General features: G+C 38.3%; 2 protein-coding genes across 7 annotated transcripts in view; one reads left to right on the plus strand and one right to left on the minus strand.

Moving 5' to 3' along the window:
- DYRK4 (dual specificity tyrosine phosphorylation regulated kinase 4) overlaps positions 1 to 13,060 on the plus strand; it is a 50,967-nt gene extending 37,907 nt beyond the window's left edge. For 2 of the 3 annotated variants that reach the window (XM_059184563.1, XM_059184564.1), the window contains exons 12-15: positions 5,500 to 5,560; positions 9,106 to 9,235; positions 11,515 to 11,690; positions 12,397 to 13,060. In XM_059184563.1, the coding sequence (XP_059040546.1) occupies positions 5,500 to 5,560; positions 9,106 to 9,235; positions 11,515 to 11,690; positions 12,397 to 12,641 (612 nt within the window). In that variant the 3' untranslated portion in view covers positions 12,642 to 13,060. Of the gene's footprint in view, positions 1 to 5,499; positions 5,561 to 9,105; positions 9,236 to 11,514; positions 11,691 to 12,396 lie in introns of those variants that run through there. The other variant, XR_009356594.1, reaches the window with a different exon arrangement.
- Positions 13,061 to 14,530: 1,470 nt separating this feature from the next.
- The window catches only part of AKAP3 (A-kinase anchoring protein 3), a 32,187-nt gene continuing 28,362 nt past the window's right edge, over positions 14,531 to 18,355 (minus strand). For all 4 annotated transcript variants that reach the window (XM_059184561.1, XM_059184560.1, XM_059184559.1 and 1 more), the window contains one exon: positions 14,531 to 14,884. In XM_059184561.1, coding sequence (XP_059040544.1) covers positions 14,729 to 14,884 — 156 coding nt within the window. In that variant the 3' untranslated portion in view covers positions 14,531 to 14,728. The remainder of the gene's footprint in view (positions 14,885 to 18,355) is intronic.

Consider the following 18,355-nt stretch of genomic DNA (forward strand, 5'->3'; position numbering starts at 1 on the left):
ACTGAGCAGTGAGCCCGATGTGGGGATAGATCCCAGGACGCTGGGATCATGACCTGAGCCGAAGGCAGAAGCTTTAAACCACTGAGCCACCCAAGTGCCCCGAGAGAGAGAATCTTAAGCAAGCTCCATGCCCAGCATGGAGCCCAACATAGGGCTCCATCTGATGACCCTGAGCTTACATCCTGAGCCAAATTCAAGAGTTGTATGCTTAACCAACTGAGCCACACAGGCACCCTGATAAGTGTTCTTTTTTTAATTAATTTATTTATTTTCAGCATAACAGTATTCATTATTATTTTTTTTAAAGATTTTATTTATTTATTTGACAGAGAGAAATCACAAGTAGATGGAGAAGCAGGCAGAGAGAGAGAGAGAGAGGGAAGCAGGCTCCCTGCTGAGCAGAAAGCCCGATGCGGGACCCGATCCCAGGACCCTGAGATCATGACCTGAGCCGAAGGCAGCGGCTTAACCCACTGAGCCACCCAGGCGCCCAGTATTCATTATTTTTTCACCACACCCAGTGCTCCATGCAATCCGTGTCCTCTATAATACCCACCACCTGGTACCCCAACCTCCCACCCCCCCCGCCACCTCAAATCCCTCAGACTGTTTTTCAGAGTCCATAGTCTCTCATGATTCACCTCCCCTTCCAATTTACCCCAACTCCCTTCTCCTCTCTAACACCCCTTGTCCTCCATGCTATAAGTGTATTCTTAATTCCCCTCATCTAGTTCGCCCATCCTTCATTCACCTCCCTTCTGGTAACCACCTGTTCTTTATAATTAAGAGTCTGGTTTTTTTTTTTTTCCTCATTTATCTTCGCTCATTTGTTTTGTTTTTAAAATTCTGAGTATAAGTGAAGCCGTATGGTATTTGTGTTTATCTGACTGACTTAGCTTTATATTCTGTTCATATATTCTGTTTATATTGTGTTTTTCTGACTTAGCATTATATTCTGTAAATCCATCCATGTTGTTGCAAGTGGCAGGATTTCATTCTTTTTTGTAGCTGAGTAATATTCTGTTGTGTATCTGTATACCACATCTATATATACACACCACATCTTTGTATATGTATGTATACCACATCCATATATATACCATAATATATATATGCACCACATCTTCTTATATATATACATCTCTCTCTCTCTCTCTAAATACACACACATACACACACACACACACCCCGCATCTTTATCCATTCATCTATTGATGGACAACTTGGGTTGTTTCCATAATTTGGCTATTGTAAATAATGCTGCAATAAACATAGGGGTGTGTTTATCTTTTCAAATTAGTGCCTTTGTATTCTTTGGGTAAATACCCAGTAATGGAATTACTGGGTCATATGGTAATTATGTTTTTAATCTTTTGAGGAACCTCCATACTGTTTTCCAGAGTGGCTGCACCAGCTTGCATTCTCTCCAACAGTACACGAGTATTCCTTTTTCTCTACATCCTTGCCAACAGGTGTTATTTCTTGTGTGTTTTATTTTAGCCATTCTGACAGGTGTGAGGTAACATCTCATTGTGGATTTTATTTGCATTTCCCTGATGATGAGTGATATTGAGTATCTTTTCATGTAACTGTTGATCATCTGTATGTCTTCTTTGGAAAAATATCTATTTATGTCTTCTGTCCATTCTTAATTGGATTATTTATTTTTTAGATGTTGAGTTGTGTAAATTCTTCATCTATTTTGGATACTAACACTTTATTAGATATGTCCTTTACAAATATCTTTTCTTATTTGGGAGATTGTCTTTCAGTTTTGTTGATTGTTTCCTTTGCTGTGCAAGAAGTATCTTATTCTGATGTAGTCCCAGCAGTTTATTTTTGCTCTTATTTCCCTTGCCTTAGGAGACAGATCTAGAAAAATGTTGCTATGGCTGATGTCAGAGAAATTACTGCTTATGCTCTTTTCTAGGATTTTTATGGGTTCAGATCTCACATTAGGTTTAATCCATTTTAAGTGTTTTTGTGTATGGTGTAAGAAAGTGATGCATTTTCATTCTTTTGCATGTTGCTGTCCAGTTTTCTTAACACCATTTGAGTCGATCTAGAAAATGGGAATTTGGGATCTATAGATGCATAGATAGATAATAGGTAGAAATTAGATAGATAATTAAGAAGACTAACATAAATATAAACTACATATACTTACACATATAGAATATATAAATAAATATGTGTATATGTATATATATATATATATATATATATAGAGAGAGAGAGAGAGAGAGAGAGAGAGAAATTAGATTTTTGTTCATAGTCCAAATATCTTTGTTCACTGGTATAATCCTGTCTTTTTTCCATTGCATATTCTTACCTCTTTTATCAAAGATTAATTGACCATATAGTCATAGGTTTATTTCTGGGATTTCTATTTGGTTCCTTTGATCCATGTGACTATTTTTGCACTAGCACTGTACTGTTTTGATTACTACACCTTTATAGTTTATCTCAAAATCTGGTATTGTGAGATGTCCAGTTTTGTTCTTCTTTTTCAAGATTGCTTTTCCTATTTGGGGTCTTTTGCAGTTCCATATAAATTTTGGGATTATTTGTTTTAATTTTGTGAAAATGCTGTTTGTATTTTGATAATGATTACATTAAATTATATATTGCTTTGGATAGTATAGGATACACACACACACACACACACACATATATATATATTTAACAGTATTTATTCTCCTAATCTTTGAACATGGAATATTTTTCCATTTGTTTGTATTGTTTTCAATGTCTTTCATCAGTGTTTTAGAGTTTTTAGAGTACAGGTCTTTCTCTTTTTTTTTATGTTCAGTTAGCACTGTATAGTACATCATTAGTTTTTGATGTAGTGTTCAATGATCCATTAGTTGCATGTAACACCCAGTGCTCATCACAACACGTGCCCTCCTTAAACCCATCACCCTGTTACCCTATCCCCCAATGACCCTACTCTCTGAAACCCTCAGTTTGTTTCCCAGGGTCCATAGTCTCTCATGGTTTGTTTCCATCTCTAATTTCTCCTCCTTCAGATTTCCCTCCCTTCCCCTATGGTCCTCCATGCTGTTGCTAATGTTTCACATACGAGTGAAACCATAATAATTGTCTTTCTCTGCTTGACTTATTTCCCTCAGCATATTCCTTTCCAGTTCCATCCATGTTGATGCAAATGGTATATATTCATCCTTTCTGATGGTTGAGTAATATTCCAATGTGACACACACACACACATATGTAAATAGAATCACATCTTCTTTATCCATTCATCTGTTGAAGGGCATCTGGGCTTCTTCCGCAGTTTGGCTATTGTGGACTTTGCTGCTATGAACATTGGTGTGCATGTGCCCCTTCTTTTCACTACATTTGTATCTTTGGGGTAAATATCTAAAAGTGCAATTGCTGGGTCGTAGGGTAGCTCTATTTTTAACATCGTGAAGAACCTCCATACTGTTTTCCAGAGTTGGAAACAGAACTAGCTTGCATTCCACTAACAGTGTAAAATGGTTCCCCTTTCTCTGCATCCTCAACCAACATTTGTTGTTTCTGTTTTGTTAATTTTTGCCATTCTAACTGATGTAAGGTGGTATCTCATTGTGGCTTTGATTTGTAATTCCCTGATGGCTAGTGATGTTAAGCATTTTTTCATCTTTTATCTCTTTGGTTAAGTTTATTCTTAGATATTTTAGTATTTTGGTGCAATTGTTTTCTTAATTTCTCTTTCTGCTAGAATAGTGACATTTTAAAATTAAACTATTATACCAGTCTTTCAAATGTACTCAGAAATACGTAAAAACCAGAGATAACACCTATCCAAATCTATGTATTGTTCAGTCAGTAGTCATTCACTATCCCAGCTTTCTGGAAAGAATATCTTCCAATAAGAAGTCTTTCCAAGACTCACTAAGTCAAACTGAGAAAGTCAGTTATCATATGGTTTTACTTACTTGTGGAACATAAGGATTAGCATGGAGGACACTAGGAAAAGGAAGGGGAAAATGAAGAGAGGGAAATCAGAGTGGGAGATGAACCATGAGAGACTATGGACTCTGGGAAACAAATTGAGGGTTTTAGAAGGGAGGGGTTTGGGGGGGATGTATAAGCCTCGTGATGGGTATTAAGGAGGGTATGGATTGCATGGAGCACTGTGTGTTATAAGCAAACAATGAATCATGGAACACTACCTCAAAATCTAATGATGTACTGTGTGGTGACTAATATAATATTAAAAAAAGACTCATTGTATGATGATTTATTATGTATTCTTAAAAGCATCGTGTTATGGAGCTAAATTAGACAAAACAGGAGAAAATAGCCCTAAAAATTAGAAATTTCATATTTTAGATATTTTGACTATGAACAAAGATCTAATTTCCCTTTCTCCATATGTATATATATATACACATATATATATATACACATATATATATACATATGTATATATGTATATATATACATATATACATAAGCGTGTGTGTATGTGTATGTTAGTCTCCCTAATTATCTAATATCTGTTTATCTGTCTATCCATCCCAAATTTCTATTTTCTAGATCGACTCAAAGTAATAGCTGGTCAGAGAAACACACACATAAACTTGAGAATTATTAAACATAGTTTCATTTCATGATTGAAACTAATAAGTATTAACATAATTTAGGTGATAGTAGTTATAAATGATATCTATGATGGAATGAACACTGGCCTGGGAATCAGGAAAATGGAGCCTAGTCTGAGCTCTTTCTATTGGGCAAGTCAGTTCCCCCTTCTGGACCACTCTAAAATGAGATGATCAGAGTACTTGGCTTCTAAGGTTGATGACGAATGATTTAATGAAGCGTTCTTGAACCAATCCTGTTTCTAATACCAAGAAGAACGGGGAAGTATGGGATCTGGGTTGAGGTCCCCTTGGCCCAGAACTGATTCAGCTTCCTCCTCATCTCAGTGTCACTGAGACTGCGGAGGAGGAGGAGGATAGGGTTGTGCATGGATGTGGCTGGGAACCCAGCTGCAAGGATAGGTAACCCAGGGCTGAGGATGACACCTGTGCTCTGTCTCTGTGTATCCCTATAGGCTGCAGTGGGTAAAGGTGAATAAGTAAGTGGTGCACATTTCTTTTCTCATATAGTAGACTGATACTCATCTGGTGATTTCCACTTCTCAGAGTTGGGGTATGTCATTCCTTAATTCAAGGGTAGTCAGCACATACAATGGTTTATTTATTCTGACACTGAGATCTGGCTGCCATTAAAAGTTGGCTACCTCCAGTTGGTCTTAATGCTTATTTAGAATAACATGACTGATATTGATGCTCAGGATACTCTAAAAGCCCTAAATTAGGCGTCAGAAGACCTATGCTCTGGGCCTTTTTCTCATTGGCTTGAGGTTATCACTTAATATACCCGGATCCGGATCCTTATCTGTAGAAGCAAAATTTGGCCAAAGTCCCATCCAGCTCTAATGTGTGACTCCACAAGAGTGAACCCACTGCATTGTACTTGTTGAAGGTGCTGGGCCTGCCACCAACCCACTTCATTCAGACGGCTTCCAGGAGACAGACATTCTTTGGTAAGTCCCAGGTCTAATGCTCTTTCTCCAATTGTGATGATGAAGTCTCATAGACCTTGGAGGTACCCCCCACACCTAAACATCATTCAGTGCTCTTGCGCTGGGCCCATCCCAAAGGCAACCTGTGATTAGGAACTTCTGCTAGAAAAGGAAAAAGTTGCTGAAAAGTGATTCCAGAAAGCACGATGGAAATGGGATGGGGAAGTCACATTGGAAAGGAGGTCTTGGCATAAAAATGACCAGGTTCCTGCTCAGAAGATCAGCAGAAATGGAAACTTCAAAGCCTATAATGATGCCCTTTCCTGTAAAGTCTCCTTGCTTCTGCAAGCAGCTTGCCCTTTCAATGTACTGTGCAGGGAAATCAAAGAACAGAAGCTTCTTTCTAAGAATAGTGGGAAATTTCTTTGCTACATTTTATGATTATTGAAACATCATTCTTTCCTGCTGAAAAATCTCTTAATCCTCCAAATCTTTTCTATGCCAGAATCATCACAACTTTGCTATAAAATGGGTAAATAAAGGCTGTTAGAACAGTTTGGCTGTGCACATGTTGCGACTTGCCAGTTATGTATAGGACAGTTACATAATTGCTGGAATTAAGCCTCCTCCATGGCCCCATGCTGCCCACCCCCCATCATAGTTCCCAGGCTCTGGATTTTCTGATCCTCTGCCTTTCTATTTGACTGGTGCTGTGAGATTGACAGGCAGATCAACAAGGTCCAAGGAGGCAGGGCTTCCAGAGCATTATGTACAAATAGATAAAGTCAGTCCCATATCTAAAACCCTTTCAAAGACCCACAAAAACCTAAGGGTTTATTATGTAGAAAAATCCATAGTGACTAGAAGTTTGGCCAAGTGGAATGAAGCCAGACATGAGATAGACACAGATACGGGCTCTGCACCATCTGGAATGACATTTTTGACCAGCCAGTCTCATCAGGATAGTTTCTAGGCTTCTATTGGTTGTGGAATCGCCATCGTTCCTAGCCCTTTCACCTCTTATTTCCACTCGAGTGCCTTCAAAATGGGGCAAATCTCTTACTTTCTTTCCACAGCTTGTCCTATCAATAAAAGAGTTAAAAATACCCTGATGGGGGAATTCCTGGACAAAAAGGGTTTAGTCATGTTGATGGTCAGTCAGTATACATTGGTTCAGTCATGTGGGGATTAAAATGTAAGCTACTTCTGCACCATTTGGTAAAAAGCCCCTTCCACAGCTACAGGTTCCCTGGCCCCTTTCCCAGGACCCGTTGGACTCACCATTATCTAGAAACTAAAAGTTTAAGCCCTGGCAAGCAGAGGGGCCTCCATGACCCTGTTTCAGTACCAAAGCTATCATCATTTCTGATTGGTTAGTCCCTTGCCATTCTAATGGTTAAATCGTTGAGACATCATCTTGTAGTCATGGTTGGAGCTTCAAAACCTTCCGTTTGGGCACAGTCAGCATCCTGGCTGCCTTTGAACAGTGCCCATGCACTAACCCTTCTTCTAGAGTAGTCTGATGGGAGGCAGGAAGATCCAGCTGACTTGTTTGTAACATACATAGAACAATGCAACTGGTCTTTTAATTCCAGATATGCTTTTAGCATTCATCACTTCTAATTTAACCTTCTGGATTTCAAAGGATTTAGGGGGAAAAAAGAGGATATTGTTGTTCCCTCTTGCCAAAGGCATTGTGGGAAGAGCTATATCTTAAGCCTATAACACTAAATTTAAGATTATACTTTCAGTGTCCTTCTGAAAGTAAAGGGATATAGGGCATCTTGGTAAGAGGGTCTGGTTCATAGAGAATGGTTTTTATCATCAGTGAGGCTTTAGAATAATGATGTGGTTTTGGTAGCAATATCCACATGACTTCAATTCCTGCATAAGAAAGGGCTTTATCGGGATGGGCATCTTCTTCAGCATTGCCCAAACTTTATCTGATTATAAGAATCAGTTGGAGACATGACAAAAATGCTAAACTTTATGATCTTCCTGTGTAACCTATGATATAGCAGATTTGAGGTGGGGTGGAAGAGTCTGTTATGTTTTTGACGAACGATCTTTGTGATTCTTTTGATAAGTTTGAGAAACAGTTCACCTCAACTCTTGACTCTCCCTTCCCCAGATTTGGGCTGCCAACAGCTCCTCAACCCCCAGCTACTTGTAGTTTACACCCCCTGTTAGCAGCAAAATGATGTTGCTTCAAAGGCAGTAAGATATTTAGGTGCTCCAGATCACAGGAAGGGGATGGAGAAATAAAGATTTATTAAATATGGGGGAGTGTCAGATAGGTGAGGGAAACATGTACAAGAAAAACAATTACGTAGTGATTACTTTAGGAGCTGTCATTTATGCCTGTGAGCCTGAATATCCAGTCTTTTGTAAAAGAGCAACGTAGGATCCAATGGGAGCACTGGTGTCATAGTAAAAAAGGAAAAGGGGTTTGTAGGAGTTCTGTAGGAGTTCACAGTACCTATGCCCTATGCAATATCCCCAGCTCATTTTTATGTCTGTAAATATACATACCCATGTTTGTCTATACACACATATACAAATTCGTGGTCTCTTCTAGGAATTCAGTGTGAGCAGATGTTCTTTTTCAGGCCCCACATGTTGCACTGATTACAAAGGTAATAGAAGGGCTTCATTATGCACCTCCTAGAATATGGCATGTGAATCCCACTGAGTTTTTGTGAGGAGTCAGTACAATGTGTAAACTGTGTGTGTATATTCACATCTATCCATATGCAAATTTACAAGGTGTGAGCATAAGTGGTCACTTTTTCTAAACATGCATAACTTTTCTGAACATGATGTCCAGATGAGTGACCTCACCTTCAAAGCACTGCATAGAATTTTCTAGGGAAACCTCTGGAGCCATCTCCAGGACTTCTTTCCAGGCATGATAAATACATTTGGTGAGAGTTTTAATCAATAAAAATAACTGAAAGAAGTCATTTCCAAGCTGTATCTTAAGCAACAAACCAAGTTTAATCATTCTAATTTATGGACAGAATTTTGATGTGGCTATAAAAAAGTAATGAGATTGATTTGCTTGTGTGGCTTATAAAAGGGTTCTGAAAGCAGATGACTCTCCTACAATGACTTTCTTATTATACTTCCATATTCTTATTTTATTGGGTTAGTGGGAAAGGAGCAAGGGCATAGATAATCCAAGAATAGACAATACCTTTTTTTGTTCAGAGCTGAGTGTTTTTGTCACTTCAGATTTATTTTATTATTATTATTATTCATTATAATTATTATTGTACCCTGGTTAAGGTTAAGCCATTTAGTTTGGGGAGGTGGGAAGGAGGCTCAGAACATATTGAATGGGGGAAAATTATTTGTAAAGGTTAATTGCATTCATTGCATAATCTACATATGACTCTTTCCATCTGAGATGGAAGTCATGTGTTTGTGTGTGGAGGAGGGGGCTAGTGTGACAGATCTAGAGCTGCAAAGACCCCTCCAAGAAACAGCATGGTTGAGTGAACAGCTTGATGTGACTAATGTATATTAACACATGGAACTAAACACAGAATGTTGTATCTCTAAAGATTCCAAAGGTTTTCCTAAAAATATGACCAACAACAGGGGGAAAAAAAGATACCCGGATTCCAAGGATCTCACGGTGGTGCTGAAAACCTACGACACAAGCTTCTTGGACTTTCTCAGAAGGTGTTTGGTGTGAGTTTGCAAGGGTGTCTTTGCCTCTGGGTTTCCTCTTAAAACACTGTATTTTCCCACATGTTTGCTGGTGAAAAGTCTGGGGCTGGAACATAGTTATAAAAATAAAAAATACTGACCATAGAGCTTGAAAGTCTGTAGAATACTTTCCCTTATCAGACTGTTCTCTTCTGTTCCTGGGTGATTAGCAGGGCAGAGGATTTGCTTCATTTTGAGATGTGGAAGCTGAGGCTCAATGACTTACCCTGGATTAGTGTGTGGGTAGAGTTTGCCTTCTTGTTCTCAGACTGCCTGGGCAGCAAAGTTATAGACCAGTTCTAAATAGCTTCTGCTTCAGGAACTGAGGTAAACCTCTTGCATGTTGTAACTGTTTGCATACACACCCAGTGTATGGTTTCCACCCCTCCTTCCCCTAGGATTCACAGCCTAAATGAAAGGATTAGGGAAGGGATGGTTTATAAAGCATTTATTATGTACAGCTTTTTTAGAATCTGTATGCTAATTCTGACTCTTAGAAATTAGGTTCTGTATTTTGATGAAGTCATAATGAAAAAAAAGGAATAGTACATAAAGCATTTAGAATAATGCCGAGTGTTTCAAAAACACTAGCTCTTGTCACTCTTTTTTTTTTTTTTTTTTTTAAAGGGGCAGAGCAACGGTTTTATTTTTTATTTATTTTTTTTTTAATTTTTTATTTTTTATAAACATATATTTTTTATATACATATATTTTTATCCCCAGGTCTGTGAATCACCAGGTTTACACACTACACACTTCACAGCACTCACCAAATCACATACCCTCCCCAATGTCCATAATCCCACCCCCTTCTCCCAAGCCCCCTCCCCCCGGCAACCCTCAGTTTGTTTTGTGAGATTAAGAGTCACTTATGGTTTGTCTCCCTCCCAATCCCATCTTGTTTCATTTATTCTTCTTCTACCCACTTAAGCCTCCATGTTGCATCACCACTTCCTCATATCAGGGAGATCATATGATAGTTGTCTTTCTCTGCTTGACTTATTTCGCTAAGCATGATACGCTCTAGTTCCATCCATGTTGTTGCAAATGGCAAGATTTCATTTCTTTTGATGGCTGCATAGTATTCCATTGTGTATATATACCACATCTTCTTGATCCATTCATCTGTTGATGGACATCTAGGTTCTTTCCATAGTTTGGCTATTGTGGACATTGCTGCTATAAACATTCGGGTGCATGTGTCCCTTTTTTAAAAGAGGTTTTGCAAGTGTGTCTCCACTAAATGGCAAATAGATTAGCCACGTGATATTTGGTCAGTCATTGTCTCTCTCTGGGCCTCAGTTTCTTTTTCTTTATAATGTATTCCTAAGGTGCCTTTTTAGCTGTATCAATCCTATAATTGTTAAGCATTTTTGAAACCATAATTGTTCTATTCCATTATTAGTTATCATTGTGAATATATTGCTGTGCCTAATTTATAAATTAAATTTTATCATAGGTATGTATGTATAGGAAAGAACATAGTAAATGTGGAGTTTTATCCTATCTGTGCTTTCAGGCATCCATGGGGGTTAAGTTACCCCATGGGTAAGGGAGGACTATTGTAATGTTAATGGGTAAAATTAGAACCTGGGTCAAAGTTACTAGTGTCAAAGTTCCTGGGAAGTGTGAATTTTGGATCAATAGAAATGAACTTTGAAGAATTGTTTTTTATCAAGATTGGAATAGCTAATTCTGTAACTAAGCTCCTTGTCACTAAAAATACTCCAGAATGGCAGAAGGATTCAATGTTGAAGGTTCTGTCAGATGCCTTTTGTTTGGCTAAATTATACCCAAATCTCCTTATAATATTAATATTCTAGCACTCTGTCATGTTGTATAAGATATATTTGAAGGCCCAGATTTTGTAGTTTGGAACTTGAAATTAAGCATCTCTTTGTTTTGATCTCAGTTTATTGAGATGGTTAAGATTGGTTAAGATATGGTTAAGATTTTCTACAATATTTCTTGAGCAAGAAATCCTAGGAACCCTGGAAGATTTGGGCTCTAATATATTCCCTGGTTTGTCATGCAAATTTCACACAAAGATTGTCTTTATAATCGCTTCCAGGTACTTTTTATATGTTGTAATCTCTATTCTAAGATGCTATCTTTGAGTTATAATATGGTTTAAATGGGTTCTTTAAGAATGAACCATTTTTATTATATCTTATTTAGGTTCTTTTTTGGGGTCTTTTAAAATGTTTTCAACATTAGAAAGGGAAGCAAAACAATAACCCATGCTGGCCTTTGTTATATAGATGGGAACCTTCTCTTCGCATGACCCCTGACCAGGCCCTCAAGCATGCTTGGATTCATGAGCCACGGAATCTCAAACCACAGTCCAGGCCCCAGACCCTGAGGAAAGCCAGTCTCTGTCTCCCCTCTGAAACTCGGAAGGCCAAGATTCAAGGGCATCATCACTTGGACGTAAAAGGTACAGCTCTTCAAATAGCCAGTCCTCCTCCTGTAGTCCAGGGCTTGGGTATCTCTAGAGGATTCCTGTCAATTTCTCTGAACTCAACCTTGGATAATTATTCTGACTACATCACTACTTGCCAGCCATTTCTCACTTTTGAGATTTAACCTGTTTCAGGAGACTCGTGGGTTTGCTTCTTTCTTGCCCCCTTGTCATCACAAATTTCCACTTTTCTCCTGTCTTCAATTCCCTTTCTCCTCCTTTCTTTTCTTTCACTGTGTCCTCCTCTGCCCAACCTAGAACTACCTTTTGAATTTTTATCAGACAGAGTATAGCATTATGCAGGTATCTTTTATATGCAATATGGCCTCGTGGTTTTGTTTATGGTTACCAGGCTCAGGTTGCTTGGGATTAAATTCTGGCTCTACCACTTACCATGTGTGGGCCCTTAGGCAATTTAGTTAACCACTCTATGTCTCAGTTTTTTCATTTATGAGAAAGGGAATAATGTCTATTTTCTATGGTTGTGGAAAGGATCAGAGAAATTAATAAATGTAACTAAGCACTGGCATTAGTCTAAGCATTATTCATTTGTAAAGCACATAGAATGTGTGTTTTCATATCATTACAACCAGGATTTTCCCAAAGTGATTTACAGTCTAATGGGGAGAATATAATTCACATCTGAACACGAGTTCTTTCTGTCTTCTCTCACCTTCGGCAGAGCTGATCATCAAAGAAGACACTACAGACAAAATAAAATGTGGCCTCACTAAGCAGGTTCAGAATTCGGGTGATCAGCAGGGCTCTCTGCAGCAGGCAGCTAAAGTTGACCCGCTGCCTCAACTAACAGAAGCTTCCGGAAAGCCAGAGGCATTTGTTGGACCAGAAGAGTCCAAGACCTCCCCAGGAAAACAAAGTAAAAACTCATCACCCAAGAACATGAATATTTTACCACCTATTGTATGACCCTTGCTGAAAGTGTGTCCTGTTCCTTTCCACCAATGATTTGTATCAGAGACAGCACTTATATTGTACAATATTTCAGATTGTTTTTTCATGCATAAAGGTTTGTTTAAAAAAAAAAACTTTATTCACATGGCCAGTTAGCATGATTCCTATTATGATGAGAATGTCCTTGCACCTACACTCCCTCCTTATGCCCTGAACCAGATAAAATGATGTATGTATATGGGGGCGGAGGGGTAAGCACTCAATGTCATAGCGTCACTAACAGAACTCTAATTTTTTTTCTTTTCTCCAAGACAGCTAACCTGTTAGGATTCTTGTTTGAAAATGAGAAACTAGTTTTTCACAATCTCTATATGATTCTAATTATAGAACAGATACAATTTTATAAGAAATTTCTTAAGATCATAACCTCATAAACAACATAGAAAATATGCCTGGCTTTAGAGTTTTCATTTTAATTACTGTGTAATATTTCATGAAGGAAGACACCAGATAATTAAAGCAGTGGGTTTGGATAAAATCGCTGAATTTAGCTTGTAACTAGGTTCAGCAACAGAGGACATTTATTTGTTTACGTAATTGGGGAATCAGGGCGGGTAAGTGTGATTTCAGACATTGTAGAGTCTAAAAATTCAGATGAGGTCATAGGGCTCAGATTCCCCCTCAGCCCTTCTTCTTTTTGTGGTTTTCATTCTAAAGACAAGTTCTGCCCAGAAGTTAAAGTGACCACCATTGTCTAGTCAAAAGATGCAGTGCTGGCAGGAAAATCTCAGAAATGACTGGACTTGAACCAGGCACTACGTCTGAGATATTGGGATCCTGTGATCAGACGGGTTGGGTCGCAAGTCCACACTATGAAGATGGTGGCACCACGGAGTAGGGGACAGATTATTTCCCAGAGGAGGGGTAGCTGAATAAACAACAGGATATATTCACTCATCCATCATCCTCAAAATCTCTTTTATTTGGTTTTCTAGTTCTTCTCTATATGAATATATAATCTCTATATGATTCTAATTGTAGAACAGATATAATTTTATAAGAAACTTCTTAAGATCATAACCTCATAAACAACATGGAAAATATACCTGGCTTTATAGTTTTCATTTTAATTACTGTGTAATAGTTCACGAAGGAGGACACCAGATAATTGAAGCAGCGGGTTTGGATAAGATCACCCAGGAGAGGTGAAACAGAATGAGAATAGCAGAGGGTCAAAAGAGAGTAGGAAAGATAAATATGCCGGGGGTGACGGAGTTAACTAGAGTCCCCAAGAGATGTAAAACAAAACAAAACAACCCAAAAATTAGAAACCAAAGGAGAAAAGTTTCTAGAAAGATCAATAAAATTCCATAGAAAGGTCAGGATAAGAATAGAAAATGCCCTATTAAGTGGGGTGATATGGATATTAAATGGGAGAAGTGTCCTAACAGGTGACTTCCTAGGACCTATCCCAGGTCCTAGAGCCAGAAAAGTACAGAATTGGCAATAGAATTCAGATCTTCTGGATCTTTTTTGACACTATCTATCTTCAACCATGGATAAAGTGGAGGGAGACAAGTGTTCTGCAACTCTACAGAGACAGGAGAAGCAGCCATATCCTCAATATCATAATTAGAATGACTCAGGCTGAATAGAGAATATGCTGTGATTTACATGGTTATAAAATAAATTGTAACTGCTTATTCTTGGGAACACTTTAAGGCAGGGGATCTTCAAGTTGCGGACTCGATCGGATACCTAGAAATAGGATGAATGACCTTAGCCAGGGCCTCTCAGGACAGCATTATTTTTCTTCTGCTATCCCTCTGATAATTTTTTAATCCCTGAAGTTTCTTTACCTCATTGTCCCATTGGATCCCAAGGAAACCAAACACCGGGAGCCCTTTAATTGTAATTTTTTTAATCTTGTGTCCTTGCTTGCATGGACAGGAAAATCTGCAAAATCCAGTGGCTAGCATAAGATGACATGTCTTTGATGTGAGTGGTATGAAGATAATGTTAGGGCTCTGTAAGGATATGGAGAGGGGAGCTGTGGAGGTACTAAGGGAGGGGAAAGGGGGAAAGCAGTAGGTGGGCGCCGATTACAGGTTCACCATCAGCCAGTCCAGCAGCTGCAGTCGCGTAACATTTCCCACCGCCTCATCCAGCTGTCGCTCCTTCTCATAGCGCAGCACTGACTGCAGGACCTCACCTACGCTGCGTCCTTTGTCCACAGCAGCAGCCGAGAGCTGAAGTAGCTGTGGAAAGGAAAGAAAAGCAGTAGTAGAGGGGCAGAGCATCCTGGAGCAGATGAGAAAGGGCCTGCCAAGGCTAGAACAAAGAGGCTGGGCAGACCTTGGAAAACAGCAGTGATGCTAAGACGACCTCCATAACTGGAAAGTATGCAGCCTGTCAGACAGAAGAGAGTACTATCATCCTTAAAGAAGGGATGTTAGCATCCACCTGGCCATCATAGGGAACATACAATTTCCCAGTAAGACTAAATCTTTCTGCTTCCAGTGGGTGTTTGGTCAATGGTGGTCCCGTTTTCTAAGAATTCTAAAGTTCTTAAGTTCACTGTAATGTCACAAAACAGTCTCCATCATCGTCCCAAAGCCAGACAAGGGCGGGGGGGAAATAGCCAGAGGACAAATGCATGTGGTGCTTTCCAGGCCCCACAGAACAAACAGCTGAGAATGCTCAGAGATCCATTCAGGCCCTGGAAGGTGCAGCCAGAAAGGTGGAGAGACTTGTCAGTAATACAGTGCTAGAAATTAGCAGAAGCAACATGCATGCCCAGGTCTGGGAACCCTATGTTTAGCTCTCGCGCCAAGCTCTAAATGGGAAAAATGAGCCAAAGCAAACATTCTAGCCATATGAATACAGTACACTGGCGTTCTTCTAGGTAACCAGATTTTTAAAAAAAGATTTTATTTGTCAGAGAGAGAGGAACGAGAGCGAGCACAGGCAGACAGAATGGCAGGCAGAGGAAGGAGAAGCAGGCTCTCTGCCAAGCAAGGAGCCCGATGTGGGACTTGATCCCAGGACGCTGGGATCATGACCCGAGCCTAAGGTAGCTGCATAACCAACTGAGCCACCCAGCCACCAGTAACCAGATTTTTGTGTATTCTGCACCTGACTCTCGGAGACTGAAAAGGAAAACAAACAGGCCAAATATTAGGAGCTTTTCCAAAAGGGATGTTTCCATGAGAAAGACTGAAAGTACATATGCATGTTCTTAAAACAAATGGAAGGACGAAGTCTGAAGAAAGAAAGATAAAAGAAGAACCAAATGAATATTTTAGAACTAAAAAACACAAATCCAAATGGACTAAATAGAATGAAGATAAGAGAGGAAAGTCAGTGGTCAGTGAACTTAAAGACCGATTTGTAGAGAAAAACCACCACCACCACCAGCACCACACTGAACAACATGAGTGATTAAACTTCCTTCAGTTAAATCTCTTTGAAAAAATAAGAGCTCAGGGGCCTGTGACAGAATACCAAAGGTCTTACATTTATGTCGTTAGAATCCCAGGAGAGGAGAAAAGGGTGGTGCAGAAAAAACTCTTAAAGAAATAATGGATGAATGTTTCTCCAGTTTGCCAAAATATATAACTGACAAATTCAAAGAGCTCAGTGAGCCTAAAATAAGATAAACCCAAAGAAATCCACTTTAGCACCTGTCATAATTAAATTGCTAAAAATTAAAGAAAAAAATATGAAAGCAGCCAGAGAAAACACTGCATTATTTATAAGAGAACAATTCAAATAACAGCAGATTCCTGATCAGAAATCACAGAAATCAGAAGGAAATGACACAACACTCTGAAGCACTAAAAAGAACTGCCAAATCAGAATTCTACATAAAAAATTCTACTTCAGGAATAAGGTCCAAAAGAATGTTCAGATTAAAGAAAACTTAAAATGTGTTCTAATTATTTAGACGGAAGGAAAATGATGTTGGAAGGAAGCTGGAAACATCAGGAATGAATGAAAAACAACAGAAACAGTAAAAATCTCATTATAAATAAGCTTTTTTTTTTTTTTAGTTCTTTAAAATATAGGCATACCTTGAAGATACTGTGGGTTCAGTTCAAGACCACACAATTAAGTGGTATCACAGTAAGGTGAGTCAAATTATTTGGTTTCCCAGTTCATACAAAAGTTATGTTTACACTATTAAGTGTGCAACAGCATATGTCTAAAAAATGATGTACATAATTAAAAATATTTTATTGCTAAAATATGCCAACCATCATCTGAGTGTCCAGAGAGTTTTAATCACTGATTACAGATAATCATAACAAATATAATGAAAAATTTTGAAATATTGTGAGAATTACCCAAATTACCCAAATTGACACAGAGACATGGAGTGAACAAATGCTGTTGGAAAAATGGTGCCAACAGACACGCTTGACTCAGGGTTGCCACAAAACTTCAAATTTGTAAAGAACACAATATGTGCAAAGCACAATAAAGTGAAGTGAAATAAAATAAGGTAAGGCTGTATGCTTTATAGTTAAGAGCAAAAATAATATTGTCCAAGGATTTTTTCAATATATGTAAGGTTATATAAAATAACCACAATGTAAGGGTGAAGGTAAAGAGGCCTATGTATTAGTAAGATTTTAACACCACCATTTAAGTGTTAACTATTGATTCTATGTAGACTCTGGAAAGTTCAGAGTGTATATTGTAATCCCTAGAGAAACAACATAGAGTAAAAAACATGATAAATTAAAACGGAATACTAAAAAAAATTTCTTAAATAATCTAAAAGAAGGCAACAAATAGGGGAAAAGGAAACACATTAAAGAGAGCAGTGGACCCAAATCCAAACATATCAATAATTAGGCTAAAATGTAAATGGTATAAACACACCAGTTGTCAGAATGGATTAAAAAAAAATGACCCAACTATATGTTACCTACAAAAAAACTCTCTTCAAATGATACATGTAAGTTAAAAGTAAGATAATAAAAAAAATTTATATCATTGGAACACTAATCAAAAGAAAGCTGGAACCTTAACATTTATGGTCAATTGATGTTTTATAAAGGGAAGGAGAATTCAAGGGCCAGATATCCAATTGTCTTTCCAACAAATGATACTGAGACAACTGCATATCCATATGCAAAAAATGAACTTAGATGCCTACCTAGTTATACACAAAAATGAACTCAAAATGGATCACAGACCTAAACATAAAAGCTGCAATTATCAAACATTTAGAAGAAACCAAAAGAGAAAATCTTCATGGCATTGCGTTAGGTCAGGGTTTCTTAATCTTGTACTATGTACCTTTGGGCCAAGTCATTCTTTGTTGCCGGTTGTCCTGAGCATTCTAGATGCTTAGTGGCATTCCTGGCCTCTAGCAACTCCCTTTAGTGCTGATACAACAAAATATGTCTCCAGACATAGCCACATGTCCCCTGAAGGCAAAACTGCCTCCAGATGAAAACCACTGGGTTAGGTAAGAATTTATTGGATATAACATCAAAAATACAAGCAATAAAGGCAAAAAATGATCAAGTATATTTTTATCATTAAAAACTTCTGCTCTTCAAGACTCCATTGAATAAAAAGACAAACCAGATAAAAAGCCAAATACCAAATAAAAGGACAAAGAGAAAATGTGTGCAAATCCTATATACCTGATAAAAGCCTTGCATCCAGAATATATAAGGAATTCTCTTTTCCTTAATTCCTTAATAGAAATATTT

This window comes from Mustela lutreola, chromosome 8 (assembly GCF_030435805.1).
Source record: "Mustela lutreola isolate mMusLut2 chromosome 8, mMusLut2.pri, whole genome shotgun sequence".
In the NCBI taxonomy this organism is placed as follows: domain Eukaryota; kingdom Metazoa; phylum Chordata; class Mammalia; order Carnivora; family Mustelidae; genus Mustela; species Mustela lutreola.